The sequence below is a fragment of the Corapipo altera genome, unplaced genomic scaffold, assembly GCF_003945725.1.
Source record: "Corapipo altera isolate COAL_440 unplaced genomic scaffold, ASM394572v1 102, whole genome shotgun sequence".
NCBI classification, from domain to species: domain Eukaryota; kingdom Metazoa; phylum Chordata; class Aves; order Passeriformes; family Pipridae; genus Corapipo; species Corapipo altera.
Window position 1 is genome coordinate 636167 of NW_020884995.1, and position 19778 is coordinate 655944.

General features: G+C 37.8%; 1 protein-coding gene across 5 annotated transcripts in view; it reads right to left on the bottom strand.

Moving 5' to 3' along the window:
• Positions 1–19778, bottom strand: part of ROBO1 (roundabout guidance receptor 1) — a 706475-nt gene that overhangs the window by 495329 nt on the left and 191368 nt on the right. Inside the window, exon 1 of one of the 5 annotated variants that reach the window (XM_027666543.1) lies at positions 14919–15131. The exons of the other annotated variants lie outside the window; for them this stretch is intronic. Within the exon in view, the coding sequence (XP_027522344.1) occupies positions 14919–15033 (115 nt within the window). The 5' untranslated portion in view covers positions 15034–15131. Of the gene's footprint in view, positions 1–14918; positions 15132–19778 lie in introns of those variants that run through there. 5 annotated transcript variants of the gene reach the window in all.

A 19778-nucleotide genomic window follows, 5' to 3' on the forward strand; every position in this document is an offset into this window, starting at 1 on the left:
ATAATATTGAAAACAACGAAAATAAAATCTGGCAAAATTGAACAACTGCTCCCTTTTAGTGCCTTTTTTTCCAAGAACTAATAACTTTTTAGAACTTTCACCACAGAGATCTTGATATTTTTCCATTCTGCCATCCCACATGAAAGTGAGTGGTTTTAATTAAGCAAAAATGGCCTTATTTGTTTTGAATGAAAGAACTATTTTTCTGTGTTAGTAAGCACACAAGTATGTTTCCTTTGAATAACTGGAGCAGGTGTAGTCTGGAAGATAAAATCTACCACGGTCATATATTTCAGCAAGTACTTGTGTCCAGGTAGCTCTGGAAGCTACTGGTTCTGTTACTGTATGAAAATATGGAAATTATACACTAAATACACAAAATACTGTTGAACACAATGATCTTCAGGGCCCTTTCCAACCTAAATGCCTCTTTCTCTGAACTTGGAAATTATATCCAAAGACTGTGTGCTGTGTGAGGGTGCAGAGATAATTGAACTGCACATGTGAACTGTTAAGTTAGGCATCTGCATTTTTCTGAATGGGTAAGAACACTTGGGTTACCACAGGCTTCTTACAGATGCTGTAGCACAAGGCATGAAAGGATTGAAGAAGTGCAAAAAAGTTTACAGAACTTTTTAAAAAACACAGAACTGGTAGAGGATGAGCCACAGAGGTTTTGTCAGGCATTGACACTGACACAAGGGATTGAGAAAAGAGTACATTTAAACCAAATCTAATTAAAACTTTTTCTATGAATACTCCCCCACTTCAGGACTGCAGCCTGAGTCTGTAGCTGCTGTTCTGAAGCACTGTAGTAACTACACAGTGGCAAGCAAAGAGCTCGAGCACAGCTTTATGAATATTCACAGGGCAGAAAAAGTGATGTGTGATCAAAGGCAGTTATATAATGCAAATATAAACCAAATGCTGGATCTTTAATCTGGCGTTTTCAGAGAATGCTCATCAACGATTAAATTAGTAGCATTTTGAGTATTTGAATATGAAATCACGTTCAGTGTACTTGGCAGCTTTGGTGTATTCTTTAGTAATTTTTAATTTTGCTCCAAAGGTTAACCTTCTGAAATTGGTATAGCTCAGCTGCAAGGCACTGGCATTTTTATTTAAAATACTATACCTGTACAAATGCAACATGTCTTCCGAGAGCTCTACAAATCAGCAACACACTGTCATTGCTGGCTTTACGTTCCCCATCTCTATGTATTCATATAGAAGACTTGGGCCTTTGGGCTCTATTTACCTTCAAGATCAAAACTCTCAGCTGTAACAGTTCCACTCTAATCAAACAGTAGAATCAAGGGTCACATCAGGCAAAGCTGGGCTCAGACTGGCTAAACTTGGGCGGTTACGAGGCGGCTTTTGCTAAATAGAAGCTAAGTTGTTGTAACAAGGTACTACTTAAAGCAGTACTTAACTCTTCCCTGCTGAACAAGATATTTCTTTCTATCCTGCCTTCCACTGAGGCCAGCTAATCCTATGAATGGTGCAAAACAGGTCACAGAAGAACCTGGAATCAGTGTTTCATTGGTAACAGTGGCACTGACCTTGCCACTGTCAAAAAACAGTCTTCTGTTGTGCTGATATAATGGTGGAAACTGCGTTGTTGTGCCTGTTTCCTGTTGATAGGAGAAGTCAGTTGCTATGAAATGTAACTAGATTGTTCTCAGTTAAAAAAAAAAAACCCGAAATCAAGTACACTGTGGAAGCTGCTGAGAAAACCAGACAGCTCCACAGGCTGATATCTCAAGATTTTGTTCAGGTGTATTATTACGTTATTTATATTTGTCTAATTTTAGCTAAGCTGGAGGGCTTCAATCCTAACATTTAACATAGCATGTTTGGAAATACTATGTATCAGATCTTCTCTAACCAACTAATGAGAAGTTTCTTTCTGCTGCTTTTTATTCCAGAGCCTCATCTCTTTGTACTAAGGAAACCTAGTTTATAGGTTAGGACTTCTTTTCTCTGGAGAAAGCAACAATTATCCAAGTGTTGAGCAAATGCTTCTGGTGAGGGACATGTATGCTGCTGTGCATGCTTTACAAGTACAATAAATTTGTTTTCAAGCTCTGTCACAAAAGAATTCTTTCTTTTTGGTAAATACTCAGCCATAGAGCAGGTACTACTTGGCAGACTACTTACCATCACATTCTACTTTTTTAAATATTTCCTTCTCTTTGTAAGTGATGGAGGCTGCTCTGTGTCATCTTAAGCCTGATTTACTGTTTGGTAATGCCTTATTCTTGCTTAGTGAGTAATATCACTTAAATGCAGAGCAGGGCTTTTTATAAGAGCCCAGAGACTCAGATTTTCTAAGGTGGTCTCAGTACACTACTGTGTAATTGAAATCTTCAAATTCACATGTCAGTGACATTGATCTGACTGTAAGCATTCAGTTCTCAAAGAAACATGCTTTATTGCATATTTTCCCTGCCTCTGAGAACACTTTTTCCTGGTTGCTTTGGAATTATGTATTCCTCGATATGTTCTTGGCTCCTAGGGCCTTTTCTGTTTTATTGAGGACTCCAAGCCCACAGCTGAGACATGTTGTACAAAAATGTTGTTGCACATTGAGTGGTCCAAAGGCAAACTTTACCCTAATGAGCTTAATTTCCCCAGGCTCCCTTTACTGGCTCCTGCAAAGGAAACCCTCTGCTGAGAAGCTTTGGGATAGCTTGGCTAAATTGAGCTTTTATAGAAACACCACCCTTATTTAGTTACTACCTTAATTGACTTATACATCTGGTCTCTTGGACTCCAAACAAAATGTTAAATCATTTGATTCTTCTAGAGCCCGGAGAAAGCACATTTTTCCTCCATCATGAAAAAGCTGCTGTAGATTTTGCAGAGCTGCTTAAGTCCTGAACCCATAACTTAAATTTTTATTCTCTTGCTTATCTTCATCATCATGAGTTGCTAACACTGTGAGAAGAATTAGATATTGAAAAGCATTCTTGCACAGCAGGAGACAACATGCTGCTATATATATATATACATATATATATATATATATATATATGCAGTTAGAACTCTCATCAGAAACTATGTCAAAGCAGTTCTATCAATAAAGGAATGCTTAAGCTAATCCAGAGTTACATTTGCTTTCTACCTCTGCTGCAATGTCCTCAAAAGACCGCATATTTCTGCAGAAATATCTGCCCAGATATTTCTGGATTGACCCTATTTCCCTAGCTGCTCATAGCATATGGCAACACTGTCAGTAACCATCATAAAATATATCTGGAGCCAAAAACACGTACAAGAGAATACCCATTTATAGACTTTGCACTATATACTGACATATCAATTTATCTTTTTTTTTTTAGCAACACCATGTTCTTATGAGCAAGAATCTCATGACAAGAATCTGTAAGACTACTTATTTTCTGTGGGGCTTTTTAAAATTCTTATACATTTTTTGTCTATCATTGACTTCACCCATGAAGTAAAGACAGCAAATACAGAACTACTTATAGCATCTTGTAGTGATGCAAATAAAATGGCTCAATTAATATCTTTAGATACTACAATTACTATAAAGTTGCTAAATTATATATCTTGGGCTGGAGCTACTTCAGAGACAAAATGCTTTTGATAAAATACCATCAGAAAAGGTTGAATTCCAGGATGAACTAACTCCAAATTGCCTTTTGATGCAGCATGGTTAGGTGATGGTTGATGATTCCTATAGTTAAATTCAGTAGTGACAATGGGTTAGGGAAAATTGGTTCATTCTGATGATACACATTTTCACAGAGCAGTAGGTGCTCCAGCTGCAGAAGGAAAGGGGAAGAACTTCTCAAAGAATCTCTCAGGAAACAAATCAATTGCAGTTGTTGTTCTCTAGATACAGGATGAACCCCTCAAAAGTAAGATATGGTATAGACCAAAGCATCTACAGCAACAGGATGATGGAGAGTACTTAACAACATACGATAATATACCAAACATACATCAAAAGTCACAGATCTAATCTTACAAGACTCACGGTCTGAGATTTTAATATTTAAGATTAAAAAAAAAAAAAGAAAGGAGGTGAACTTTCTAATCTGTGTGGGATAAAATGCATGTCAAAGACTTGCTTTGGCACCTGCCTCATCATTTTCATATTTCTCTAACAGTTCATATGAAAAGGGTTTCTGAAATACAGCAGACACTCCTGGGAGACAATCTGACAAAACAGGCTCAAGTCTGCATCCACCAGCACAATAGCATCATTGCTTCTCAGTCTACAATTTCCACAGTACCTGGGAGGTGCTTATGTACATAGACTATCAGATGTCCAATTAAAGCTTAAAGGTGCTGCATATAAAATACAAACTAAAATGTTTACAGTCATTAAAAAGAAGACATTAATGTCATAGTGTTATATGAAACTAAGCAGGCTTTGCTAAAAAAAACAAACACTACTATTCAGGGCCATGTGATTTTTAAATCAAATATTGGATATAAAACCATTAGTGGCTGACATGTAAAACTGTAATATTCCCAATGGTCTCTAAGAAAAAAGAAAAACTAAGTCAGTGAGAATTTATTTTCAAGGAAACAAGTAGTTAAATTCTTCTTATGTTGCTGAACACACACACACATACATACACAAACGAAAAAAAAAATCTTTATTGGTACCTGAACATTAACAAATCACACCAACAGATGTTAAAGTAACCAGAAATTGATTGTGAGAAAAATATTGTCTTTGGATATTGTTGTAAAGGGACAACTGGTGTTAAGAAAGAAAGAGAGGATATTTGCAAAATTTTATCGAATAAACTAGAAACAACAAAAATTTGGAATGTATAATTATTAGTTTCTTCAGTTTTTTGGCTTTGGTGGTTTTTTTAATTATGACATACAGAGAGAATGTATATTGGACAGACTAAGTTAAAAACACATTTTAAGTAATATCTTAAACAGCAAGCATAAAATTAACATCTTGTTACAATGTCCTGTAACCTACTCTGGTTTTATTCCTGATGTTTTACGTGTTGGCTTCTCTTTACACAAAACAGTAGTCTTTCTCCATTAACAATACACAGGCCCCATCTGTTTCTCATTAAATACCTTACTTTTCTTGTAGTGTGTTGTGTTTCTGTTGCAGAAATCTCTCAGAGAAAAATGGGTTTCATAACTAAGGATTTAGGTAAATTCTCAAAGCCTCCTCAACTCTAATTCACACAGAAAAAGAATGGTCTGGGAGACATTTCTTCCTACTGACTCCTTAGAGTCTCTCTCTCCCTGCACCGGCCAAACATAACCAAGGTAGCCCCAAGACATGAAAGGGCATCTCTGTGCACTGTGTGAGAGTCAAGATCTGTTTTGGGAGAGCGAGGATGAGGGTATGAAAGAGAGTAAGACCTCCAAAAGGTAGCTCCTTTCAGCAAAGCCTGTTAAAGGAGAAAATGCAAATAAAAAATGCAGAGAACAAAAGCCAGTGCTTTTTGTGGGCTGCAAATATATCAGAGGAAACATTCCACAGCTGTAATTTCCCAGCTTGACAATTCAGCCCATTGGGTAGGCTGAAACATATAAAAACCTTGATGAAAGGCCATATAATTGAGAGTAGCAAACTGATTGATTCTGAACACATGTAAAAGAATAGCAAATAAATGTATTTGTAGCAGCTGCATTTTTCAGCTCAAGTCGTCACACAAAGATTTACTAGACAGCATACCCAGGATTTAATTTTTGTAATTCATGTATTTTTCACATTAATTTTCAAATATAGACTTTTAGTAGGCTATGAGTAGCCAGTGTCTACCTCCTCTCAAGCATGTGGTACATAAATGAAAAAGGCTTTTGTTCTATTTCGCCCAAATTCCTACTAAGCCCTGTTTCATGGAATATCTCAGACACATCAGGATCTCACATGTAGCGTGAAAACAGGAGGTTGGGTAGGAGAGAGAGACTCCATGAGTGTCCTTTCAGCAAGAAAACTTGGTGCCAAGGACAGAGGTTCTTGCTACAGAGAGTATGGGAGAGGAAGGAATTAAAAGCATGCATGTGCCTTTAAAGATACTAAAACCACCTAATGCGAGACACACTTCTGTAGGTTTCATTATTTCTGCTGTATGTGAGCTTCCTAATTTTTTGCTTTGTTTTTATTTTATATCATATTCAATCTTTAGTGAAAACACAAGGATGTTCCAGGAACTCTGCAGAACAAAAATGGCAGTAAGTCAGTTTGTGTCACAGTACCAAGTAAAACTAGTGATGGCAAATAAATGATCTCATCTCTTCTTTCATCATCAAAGAAGTAATCCTGATTTTTATAAATATATTTCTTGTAAATATTGGTCATACACTTCTGAAGAACAAACTCTGGTTTATTTCTCAAAAGAATGCAAATATGGCTAATTACACAAAGAACAGCCATTCCCGAATCATTTGTGAGGAAACCTGGCTAAATGGGAGTTTGCAAAAAACAAGCAAATCACATCACTGGTGGGGTGACTGAACAAACAGCCATTTAGAAAATAAACTTGAGCTCATAAATTCTTCTTCAGCATTGACCAAATGTGGTTGTCTTGAGTTTGTTCTCTTGTAGTTTTGGAATAGCAAAAGAAAGAAATGCAGCAAAAAAAATAGCAAAAGGAAGAAATTATCAATGACTTTCACTTTTGAAAGAGTCTGATTTGGTGTTTTTATAGTTTAACACAAAAATCCAAAGATTGCCCAGGAAACATAAAGTACATATTACCCTGGAGGTGCTCTGTGTAGAGCAAGCTTCATGTTTATTGTTTTATTTCACTATTTTTCCTTTGTGCATCCTTTCACAATGCAGAAATGCTCCTTATTAGCACTGAGTTCTGTTTCTACAGAAATTCATATCCATTATCTAGACATGATTGTGGTATCGTCATTCACCAATCTCTCACACAGAAATAAATATCTCTATAAGTATTCATTGCCATAAGGATTTTTTTTTTCCATATGTAACAAGAGAGACATATTTATAACATCAGTAGTCCAGTGCAATGTCATTATAAAGCAATTATTTCACTGGAGGGCAGACCTGAAGTGGGACAGTGATGAATCAGGCAACTGTTCATTTTTAAGGATGTACAGATAGCAAACCAAACAAATGGCACATCAGAAAAATATTTACTACCTATAAAAAATATAATGAACTAACAATTAAATTTATACTTTTTTTCTTGGAAAATATATTAATATAAAAAAATAAAATAAACAAAAGACTGATTTAAGAAAGTCTTGAGGGTGTCAATGGATTCTGATGCCCATCTTACTCCTGAAGCTTTGAGACAGGTATGGACAAGCATCATCACCTACAGAATCTGCATAAACAAAATAGCCCCCCATAGACCCACATATTTGCAACTCAGGATTACGAATTCAAGGCTTTTGTAAAAAAAAATAAAATTAGAAGAAAAAAATTTTATTTTGCCTAAAACATCTCTCTCAGCCAACACGAGCAGCCCTGAAACCCCGCTGTGTTCCAACTTCAACTTAATGCAGTGGCAGACAGATTTTCTGATCCTTCAACATGCAACTCAAAGCTTTTATCTTGCTAAAATTCAGCAGGTACTTCAGAGAGCCACATGAAGTAACTCTGATGATGGAAACATCAGTCAAGTCCTCAGTTCTCCAAGAGGTGTGAAGTAGAATCCCAAGGATAGACCAGAACACTGATCACAGCAGTATCAGGTTACTCATTTTCATGGGAATGCTGGCTGCCCAGGGGCTGCTGTCACGTGGGTTGGCAACACTCACAGAAGGTCCTGGAAAAGATGCAATAGACTGGAAAGGCTTGAAAAAGCTTAAAAAATGACAACTGGAGAACCAGGAAAGGGTGTGGTATAGAAAGAGGGCAGAAGGGAAAGGCAAAAGGGAAACTGATGCTTGAGATGAAGGGATAAAGATACTCCCAACTACATGCCCAGACAACACAGTGTTGCTCTAGTCTCAGTTGCTATTCCCTTGGGGGATATGGAGGAATTAAGAGTCTCCTTTCCTTTCGCTGGATGTGGGAAAGTAGGATGACAGTGGGATTTCAGATTCACAGGAAGAGGAGAAAGGCCATCAAAAGGAAAGCATCCTTTGAAGAGAAAAAGGAAATAAAGTGGCTTTGATTCAGAGACGTTTCTCCCCTGGTTCATAAACAGTGCACCTGTGACTCACATCTCAGGGGTTTCATTAGCAGGGGAACACAACACAGTTCCAGGTCTCGGCCCTGGAGGTGAGCAATGACTATTTGAATCTTGCTTGCGTTGGGAAACAGCCTGAAAATGGAGGAGCTGAGTGCAAGTGCGAGGCTTTCAGATCACCCTAAGAGGAGGGAGTCAGTTTGTTACTGTTCTTTTATGTATCTTGGGGCTTCTTAATCATGTTTTTAGATGTTTGGAGGTAATAATGGCGCTCTTGGCAGGAAAGCAGACTGGGAGAACCATAAACTGCTTATCTAGGTACTGGGTGGTCCTCGTGTTCCTCTTTAAATGCTTATGCCTAATGATTCCATGTATCTCCAAGCAAAGAGGCAGAGGGAAGTGAATTACTGGGGAGCCTAACTATCTAAGATAAGAATAAAAAAGGGAATGCAGTCCTGAGGATTTTAGTAGAGTTCATGTAGAGAATTGTGTTAACTCCTCCATTGTCCTTAGAGTATAGCTAAAATAGTTACAAATAAAAAAGAAAAAAAAAGGTTACTCTTGTAGCTCTTATGAAATACATATAATGTTTTACAGAGTGATTTAAAATAAATTATTATCACATATATTCAAAGGAGAATATACACAGGCTGGCTTTAAAAAATGACACAGGAAGATCCACAAAGAAAAATGGCAAACTACCATTTGTTAGAAAAAAGGTACTTTTCAAAAATTATTATTGAGAAATAATAAATGACAAATAAAGTTTCTATAAATTTATAATTAAATAGTTTTACATAAAAATAGAACAAATAGCAAAAAATTATGCTTTTTTCCTCTTCATATAAGTACTTGAAAATCACTTAAGGGCTGTCTTGAAATTGTGAACTGTGTTACAGAAACATAATCTCACAGCAGCTTCATTGACTATCTATCATATGTGACACTGTACACTGAAATCCAATTCAATTCCATTCAAATTTATTAAAGGTCAAAAGTTCTGGGGCACCAAATGTTCCAAATTTTAATTACTCTAAAATCTCTATGCTTTTATGAATCAATGTCATATCACTTCAGTTTCTACCATAAAATCTTACTAAAGGCATTTTAAAATAAAACAGTTAATTCTATCCTTATAACTTCGACAAATTAAACTTCTAAGTAAATTTATTTCTCGACATAAGAAGTTATTTCCTAGATGCTACAGACAGTATGATGAAAGTGAGACACTGAATTTAATATCACAGACTAAGTAGTTGGCATGAGAAACTGCAAATTAGTTAAATGATAACAGCAGAAATTGCTTTATGCTCTTCCAGATTCTCTTCTTTTCTCCTTATCTTTCTTTTCCTTTCTCTTTACTTTTCTTCAGCCTTCAGCTATCACTATTACCAAGGTAACTGTCACCTTGTCACCTTTTTGTTTGCTTCCAATTCTCTCCTCTTTTTCTCTCTTTAAAAACGTCTCTCCTTCTTTTCCTAATCTCTCTTTTCACCATTCCTCTGAGTTACTTATCAGCCACATCTGCTTAAGGAGAAAAAAAAGGCTCCAGCATCTCAAGGCACTACCTTCTCTGTTCAAAGTTCTTTTTAGACACCGAGTTACTGGACATTAAAATTCCTGTGATAAAACACTTTATTGTGTGTGAAGTAAGATTTCTTATAAGAAATACAACTACCTGAAAGCAAAAAAAAAAAAAAAAAAAAAAGTGCTTTGAAAGTGGTCTCAAGGTTAGGAAAGGCTGTGTTAAACCTTTCTGGTTACACTTTGACACCAAAGATCACTAAATGGTTTTGTTTTGCTATTCTGTTTAAAGGTCCCAATGAAGCATGTAGTGCAAAATGATAATATTAATAGGCAAACTAACACATTTAAATTTTTTGGTACATGTCAGGGTTAAATACTGTAACAAAAGAGCAAGTCTGAACATCAAAGACTACTCTAGCTGTTCAAGAAGAACAAATATTTTATTCTCTTCTGTAAGATAAGGTTTCTTTAGAAGAACACTAATTTTTAGCAATCTACCTTACACTTTCTTACATCAAACCAAAAGAGTTCATCTGTGCAGAGATATGAATCTCTTGTTGATGACATGCTCCCAGTGCTATATTCCTGGGGATCCCAGTGGTCGCTGCCATGTGGAGATGTGGGCACAAGGACAGTGATGTGCCTGAGCAGTGCTACCCGAGGCCTAACAAGATGGTGACTGCAGAGCAACCCATCTGTCCTAAACTGTTGTAGCCCACCTCATTCTAAAAATCCTCCTGGAAAAAGCATGGGATCGCTGCACATGACACTAATTACATCTTGCTGTCCTCTGTGCAAAGACACCCTCACGTCCAGACTGTGTGAGAGCTGTGCATGGGCTAGGCACACACCACAAAGTCAGTACTTCTGGCCTCATGGTGCCAGCAGAGGATGCTCCTCTCTGCCAGGTGAGGCAGGAGGTACAGGACATCTTGGGGAGTGTGGGCTTTCCACCTCCTCCCAGCATGTACATACAAGGCTCACAGTGCTAAAAAGTTATTTGAAGTATATATTCATTTGATAGTCAAATGTAAACCACGGAATAACTTGCAATATTTAACCCCAATGCACACTGCAACACGTCTGAATTGAGACGAGTCTGAGGAAACTTGGAAAGAAACAGCTAAATTTTGCATCATAACAGACCTAGGGCCTTGTTTCTTTATCAGTGCAATATAGGTAAAAATTATGAGTATCAAATACCAAAATAAATTTACAACCTATCAACTAGTCACTGAAAAGAAATACAACATTTTTAGCAGAAAAAAAGTCAACAATTTCAGCATATTCCCTCTACTTGGAAAACACAGGACTGGGACTAACTGAGAAATGACTAAAATTCAGGTTTTAGCACCACAACAGAAAATTGTTAAAGCTTTTAATAAAGTAGCTCTTTATGTACCTACCTCTAACTGTGTATGTATGTATACATTTCTGCATATATATACACATGCCAACCCCAAAGAATCAGCAAGAACAGGCATCATTCTTCTTTACTAGTGAGTGATATATTAGTGACATTCCTAACAGTAGTAATGGTTAAACAAAGACTATGGCATTTGATATTTCTAGTACCAACCACAGCAAATAATCCAGTACAGCTGATCTCAATATCCTTGCCTGAAATACAAAATGAATCGAACAGTAGAAAGAATAGTTTTAATGCCATTTAAAATCTTAAAAGATCATAATTCTATTTCTACCAAAAATATGGAAGACACATTTCTGTTACAGCTATTCACTCTGGGACAACTTTAAATTCCAATCTTTACACAACAGCCAAAACCTGACCAAAATATTACAATATTATTCTCAATAAACCAAGAAAATATATTTTATTCACAAATTTAACAATTGTAAGTTTTCATAATGTAAGAAAGTTACATCGTAATTATAGTAAAACAAAAAATATACAAACTTATAAATGTTAGAAAATATGCTTGTACAATCTTCAGTGTAAACACTATATGCAGTATATAGGAATAATAATCATAATATTACTCTATAATATAGTTTTCTGAGAGATAGTAAGACAGTCTTAATATTTTGCCACTTCAGTATCAAATTAACAGTGAGATCTCTGTGCTATTTCCTATGATCATAGCCATGTAAGTTGTAAAATACAGGCATCAAACAATAAGTGTTGGCTTCCTTAAAAATGAAGTGAATACGAAAAAGTAGTCAAGTGCCAGTAGAAGACATCATTGTCTAAGTAATTAAGAAATGGTATTCTTTATATATTTAAACATTTTAATGTTATGTCTAAGAGATGTGCTGTTCCCCCCCTTGTCTCATCCCAAAGCTGTTAAAATAAAAAGTACCGATCCATATGGGAATAAATCCCCTTATTTTCCTTCCATACTATTTTTTTGTTGCAGTTGTTGTGTTTGTCAGAAATGATCATTTCCCCCCACTCTCCCCAAATCTGATTTCACTCACTGGAGCTGTGGTGGGGCAGAACCAGGCTACAAATCACCCAGCTCCAAGATCCTTCTGTGGAAATGATATGAACAAAGCTTTGTCCAAGGAGGTGTGAGCTCAGATGAAGCAAATACCACTCAAGGAAATGAGAGTTTTTTTGTGGTCCTTGCTGGATCACTTTGGACCTGCCCTTGAGAAACATCACTAGGACTCAGACCATAACAGCTTTTCTGGGCAGCTCCTTATGCCTCTTAATAAATCATGATCTTTTTTGGAGGAGCATCAAAGAGAATCTAAAGAACTGCAAAGTTATTCTATCTTCTAGAAGACAACTTGGAGTAAAACTATTTTGAAATCTCTCTACGTTGTAAATATAGAATACATTTAGAGCATTTCTAAACTGCTACATCTGAAGGCTTTAGTGAAAACTCTGGGTAACAGATATAGAAAACAGCCACGTCCCCTTTCATTTAAAGTCATATTTTTAGGCTTTGGTTATGGAATATAAGTGTGACCTCAATTAAATAAAAAACATACATTACACAATCACAAGCCTTTTCAGAATTTTTTTATTAGAATTTTAACTATGATGTGCAAAAATGAACCAGCAAGAGAACATCTTTAAGTACTTTGTCAACTTACAGGCAAATATACAAAATTAATAGCACTCAACAAATAATCCATCAATTATAATTACACAACATTTTGGTTTTCTCCTTTCTCAGAAAGGATATATCTACTTCTCATAGCATCCAGGTCTGCATAGTATCTGCATTCTGCTAGTAGAGAAATTTTGACAACATGGAAAGCAAGGTCAAATAGTAACAATGCAAATGGCATTCCTGTAAAATCTCTTTTGTTGTTCTTAGTGAGACTGCTGCTAATATTTAAAGAAAAGGAACAATGAAGTCTAATCTACACATCATCTCTTAATTTCAAGGAGAGCTGATTCAGACCGTAACTTTTAACACATTCGGCAACTGATCTTTCTAAGCAGTTAAGTAACATAGTAGCAAGATGATATAATGACTAATTTACATTCTGTTCTTCCTTTAACCAAATACTAGCAGTGTGCTAATGGGTTGGCTTGAGAGCACCCTGTCCTAAGAAAAGAAAGCAAGTAATTTGAATCCATAAAGTCTAACAGCTAACTACAGGTGGCATGAAATGATCTGTTGCAATAGCAAAACAATTTTCAAAGATGTGTTGCTCTTAAATTCCTGAATACTTGTGTTATTTACTAATCGTGCCTAAATGCCATCCCAAAGTGATTAACTTCATTAATGCTTTTGGGAGACATTAAAATCTATGCCTCCATCTATTTCAATTCTTCATAGGAAAAAAAAATCAGACTAAATCCTCAGAATCACAAACTTCGAAAAACCTGAAAGTTGATTAATCAAAACAGAATATACAGGATTTTTACTCCAGGAAATGGCGCTTTTTTCATAAAATATAAACAGATACTTCTTTTTGAATACTACCGTGTAAGAAACATACTGTGGAAAGATTTCAACTGACGAACTTCAGTTGTGCCTCAGTTTCCACAGCCATTAAAATAAAGGGCTCTTTTAGTCTTAATGTTCACATATTTATAAGCCACAGGTTGTTATTTTTGTACATCACTTATGCACATATTAGTGGGCTACTACTTTGGGCAGTGTATTTTTTAGGTGTAAATTACTTGTGGGTGGATGAGGCAGTTCTCAGTTCCACTTAGTCCAGCACCTCTTTCCTTGACGCTTCTGATCTGGGGACTGAGTGAAGTGGCAGATTTATTGATACTTATGTTCATATTTCAGGAAATACAAATATTTCTCGAGCTCCAGATCAGCTTCCAGATAACAGTACTTTCAAGATAATACCTATCCCAAAGATACCAACAGCCACCCCTCCAAGTTCTGGTTATTTTAGGGGTTTCCATCACATAAGTTTTCCAAGCAACCACACCACATTTAGTTGAATTAAACAGAAAACCTTAATTCCACTTTCAATATTTTTCTTTTTTTTTTTTTTGGCAATATAAGTATTTCTACCAAAAAAAACCCCAAAACCAAAAGCAAAACAACAAAACCCAAAACCACTGCAAGGATATACAGATATAATGATAATACTATATTGCCCATCACAGGCATGTTTATTTACAAAGAGCTGGACAGGAATAAAAAATAATGTCAGTGAGAACTGAGTTGCCCTTTAAACGAAAATAATCATCTGGTTATTTCAGTCAAGCAGCTGTATATGCAGTAGGAAGTCTCACTCCCAAATATTATGACGACTCATCTACTTTCCTTTTCTAACAAGTAAATGTTCTTTTCTCTTTTTAAGTGCAGCGTTGATAAACCCTGCACAAGCTGCAATGCTACACTACATCCCCCTTTCTAAATCTGTAGAATTTAAACTGGAGTTACCCATTTATATCCATAAAATTCCCCAGTATAATCACTGGGGTTACAAGGTTCCTTCACACAAAGAACAGACCTGCGAGATTTGCTGCCTTTATCAAAAGCAACATTTGAAACAGCATGCAAAATGTTCAGACTGGAAATAGGAAAGGTACAGCGTGGACATCTCACAACTTCCTGGAAAGAGAGGAGTTAATCAGCACAGGCAGTTCTGAGAGCTTGCAGTGAGACACAGGACTGTACTGCAGATGTGTGGAGCGCACTGAAGGTGTGGCCCCGTGCTTTCTTACATGCATATTTAAATCCTTAAATTATATGGCCTCAAGGCTATTATTAAAGAACAATCTCACAGAGAGGAAGAATTACACAGAGAAATGAGGCCTAACACATTTCTTCAAACAGAGAGCTGAGAAGAAGAGAAGGAAAAGCCTGGGTTACTCACGATTCTTTTCACCTCTCCACCTTGACCCCGCTTTTATTCTAGGTGCGATGTCCACGGCAGCAGTTATGTCTACTAGCCCAAGCAGCAGCAGCAGTAGCAGTGACAGCACAGCCATGCCAGGTAACAAAAAATAAAAAAAAAAAAATCACCTCTACCTTGAGTACTGATAGAGATGAATTAGATGACTTTCCTTAGTATTGAATAATTGGAGCTAACAGCACTTACTCAGCAGAGGCAGAGGGAGATGTAAAACATTATTCCTACTAGAAATGTTTATTCAGAATTTCCATTGCATCGCCTATTTCCTTCATCCAGGGAATGCAAAGACAGAAGAGTTGTAAAGGCTTCCCCCAGCAAGGAGCCTCTGGCACTCAGATGCACGAGGAGATGCAGTGGCAGCTTTCTGTGGTCCCTCAGAAGCCACTGGCTCCTCACCTGCCTCTGCCACCTCTCAGCCCTTCCCAGTGTTTATCAACATTCCCCACAGCACCCTAGCAGGGGACACAGCCAAGCTGAAAACGGAGGAGTTTTTTCTCCCTCACTTCCATATTTCACTGCAGTTTCACAGAGCTGATGACACGGAACGTTTTCATGTTGACACTCAAATCTCATTACATTTATCAATGGCCACAAAAAAACAGTTTGTCAAGCTTCCCCCCTACCCACAGAGAGGACACAAAGGCAAAAATATAATTTATCCAAGATGAGAAAGAAACACTTAAAAAAGAAACTTTTTTTTTTCTTTAAGCTGTTCAGTAACTCTGTCTCTTATTCAGCATAAGTGTCTTCTATTTCTAGGGAAAATAACACAAACAATACCACCTCCCACACAGGTTTCTGTCAGCAGATGCTGCATAAATGGAACAGTTCACTGACAGTGAGAGGAGCTCCGAGAAATTTTGTATAGAATCCGTGCTACTCGACAAACCTTCCCCCCTGCAGCCCACCAGCCTCTGGGAACCCAGAGCCCAGTGCAACCAGACTCCAGTGCTTGCAGCACAGCCAGCAGTGCTGTTGGCAGAGATTTAACCCTCTATCTGTCCATACCAGGGAGCCAGATCACAAACTTCCCCGCGGCGATTGAAACGGTCGCAAGGAAAAACTGGAACACAAATTATCTGCTAACCCTTTCACCAGAATTATGAAATCATTCCACACGACTTGTGAAGACCCAGAAAAGCTTCATCCTGAGAGCTGAAAATCACTATAATAAGACCAGAGGGCTTTTCACTCATGGTGACAGGCGGCTTTGGTCTGCACGAAGTCTACATTTATATTTAATAAAAGCAACTGCAAAATATCTAGTTCTTTAGTATCATCTGTCTCAGGAATACTTAAAAATTGTTACTTATACAACAGTAAAACTTATTTTCTTAATAGAATAGCAATGAAATAGCATTCTCCAAGCTGACCTGCCTCATACATTGCATGATATCTGTTGAATAGATGCTATGGATATGAATGAGTTGCAGTATTAGGTGTTTTTTTGAATAAAGTACTGGAATAAATTTCTAGATACAATTTCAATTACCAAGAAAGGAGAGAGAAAGTAAGTTATTTCAGTCTTAATAATACAATGATTAATTTACAGTGTTCACAGCCACCGCTGTTTATGAGCTCAACAGGATTACTGCTATTGAAATACTCCACAACAACCATTCAGAGTGTGACCAGCTGAAACCATTCCTTTCTAGACATTCTCATGCCAGTGATGGAAACTTCCCCAAAAACGGCCAGGAGGAATTTTTTCACCTAGAGCTGGCAGACCTCAGATGACCATACACATACTGTATCAGAAAGTTTCAATGGCTATTAAAGTGGTTATCTACCAAACCTTTAAAAGGAACACTCAGTTTCTTCATTTGGACCAGCTGGAGAAATTAGGAAGGGAGATGTGCTCTTACTTCAACTTGAGTTTACTGTGTTCAGTACAAAAAGCAAAGTACTTGCAGCAGAGGATATAAAGAACCTGCCAAATCACCCACATGTTAACACATTACAAGCAGCCTCCAGTTTTACTCTGAGCCCAGAAGCCCCTGCGTGGCTGTTTCCCCTGTGCAGATGACCAGGGGTCACCCAGCACCGTGTCTGGGCAGGGAGAGAGTCTCCACGTCCTTGTCTCAGTGGAAATTCTTGATGTAAAGCTTTGGTTTCTTTGTGATCATTTTATCCATCAGGAGTCACATCTATGGGGTGAACGGAGCATCACTCCTATTCATGCTGTTAGGCCTTTGCCCCATAGCAAAAATAACTCCTATGGTAACATACAGGACGAAAAGAAATGGTTAAAGGGTTCAGACTGTCCTTTTTTAAAGCACTTCCTAACTCCACATCCTTCACCATCTGAACTCATGCAAGAGAAACGTGTCAATAAGCACTCTCTAAAGATGACTCATCATGTTACTGGTTATGTAAGACACCTGAATGTACCAAATTGTTCACTGCACCAAAATACAGCAGATGAAAAAAACCCCTCAGTTAGTACAAGGCGGTCCTTTAAGAGCACACAAGCAGTAATGTGGAATGGTATAGTTTACTCTGAATGCAGAAAAATTGACTTTTCAAATGACAGATGCAATTTTGCGCACCAAAACCAAAAGGCTTTGTGATCTTGCAGTCAGCTGGGCACTGTTTGAAGGACAGAAGATAAAGATTTTCAAGAAAAAAAAAAAAACCACACAAACCAAAGTGTGGAATTCCAGAATGAAAAAAGTTAATCTGAGCTAAAAATTTGAGCTGCCTCTAGAAGAAAGCCCTGCCTGGTAGTTAATGCTTGTTATCCTTTATTTGGTCCCAGATCCAAACCTCACTGAGCCTTGTGCTGTGTAAAAGTAAACTAGTGCATCAGATTGGTATTTTTCCAGCCCACGGCTGAGCTCTCAAGCCCCACAGTTGTTTTGTCTAACAGGCAATGTTACACAGAGTTAAGAGAAAGCTTCAGAACTGTAGACCAGACGGCTTTTTATCTCATAAGATTGATGGAAGGGGACTTTTATGGACACAGACCCCTGCACGGGCATTTTGCACAAGTCACATCCATTTATCTCGCCACAGGAGAAGGAGCTGTTGCCTTCAGAAAAGCTGTGCCATATTCCTGATGGGTGGGAAGGGACGCCCAAAGCAGCATCTCATGAGCGACCATTTTTCATTCACACAGAAAGATGCAGTCAGACAGGAAAAACTCATAACCAAAAACGTTTTTATATTTCTCTATCTAACAGAGTGCCTCATGCACAGTGTTGCTGGTTGGCAGGACAGTGGGCAATTACTGCCATCAAGGCAATGCCAGTCTACCACCTTCCCCAGTGGAGTAATAGCAAGTAAAACCAAACAGATTAAGCACTCAGAGGTGTGAAGCCCAGTAAAAGGTGGCCTGCTCCTACGTGATTCAGTGTTTTATAGCTCATTTAACTAGTTTCAGTTTCTGCTGTATAATTTCTGCTCACGTGAGTTCCTCAGCAGTTTGAAAGCTCACTCAAAAGCAAGATAATTAATTCTGGAATTAACCAGGTGGACAACTCTTTCAGAAATGCAGTGGACCCCTTATCTAAGACTGGATGCCTTCCTGAGTTATTTGTTACAGCTCAGTCAGAAGTTAAGTACTGGAAGATAAAATTACAAAATTAATTTATGGCCTGTGTTATGCTGGTTCTATCTAGCTTTAATATACATCATTCTCTCAAATCTTCAGACGTATTTAATTTCTTTTCTCCTCGTCTTTCATTATGACTCAGCCCTTTAAATTCTGGTTTACTGCACTATAGATAAAAGTCACTGGTAATTTGCTGCACAGTTCTTTCCTTGAATCAAGAATCTTCCACAGATCTTTTTATTCATAAAAAGTGGAACTTTTTTCCTAGAGTTCTCTCTCCCTGCATTACAGACTTCACCTTCTTCTAAATGGTAGCAGAGCTCTCTACAGCATCTTGGCACGGGCTTCCAGGGAGGGTGTGAAACAACTTTCTTCTGCATCCATTCACAAAGACATGATGAAAGCTACAGCCTCTCCCACTGGAAGCCTGCAAGGCTGTGAGGTCAGCCCTTTTGTGCACAGAAGTCCTTCTTCACTCCCCAAAGCCAATTCCTTACACAGGGAATCTCTGTCACTTCTGAAGAACCCACCACTGACTGTGTTGGAAATTGATAACCTGGGAAAGTTTTTTCACCACAGAAGTCACAAAGTGCTGCTTTAGTGCTGAAGGAGGATAGACTGACAAGGCAGAGCTTGGCTGGGCACCATAGCACGGGCTCATGAGTCATCCTCTCCTGAAAGTCACACTAGGACTGGGTCAGCCCATGAGTAAGGGCATCTATTGCTCTCTCTCTCTCTTATTGTGGAGGGTAATGAGGCGCCCTTTAGGGTCCTTGAATTTAAGGCATCTTTATCAAGTTTGCAAAGCAAAGCAGGTCTATTTCTGCAGTACATCTATACTTAAACAGCTGCCACATACAGTTCTGACGTTGCCTTTGACACGTTTCTGCAATGGTTTCCCATTTTAGAAGAAAGACTAAATCTGGTGACTATCATGGAGCCCCTGTGAGCAGCCATGCAGAGACTTTGAGGCATGACAGGACAACAGTTACAGAACTCATTAAAGCTAAACATTAGCTAAGTTTCATTTTGCAACCCCTACGACTCTAAAAACTCCAGGGAGATCAAGTCAGATGCAGCAATGTTTGCCATGAAAACATTGTAATTCTGTGAAGTGAAGGGCACACACACATAATTCAGCAGCGTGTGTGGGGACCAGACCTCCACACCATTTTACCCCTGCAAGTTTGGGGAAAGGGTCGAGTTCCCAGATCAGCTTGGCAGGGTTTTTTGTTTTGCTTGTAATACAGAACTAATTAATACATCAA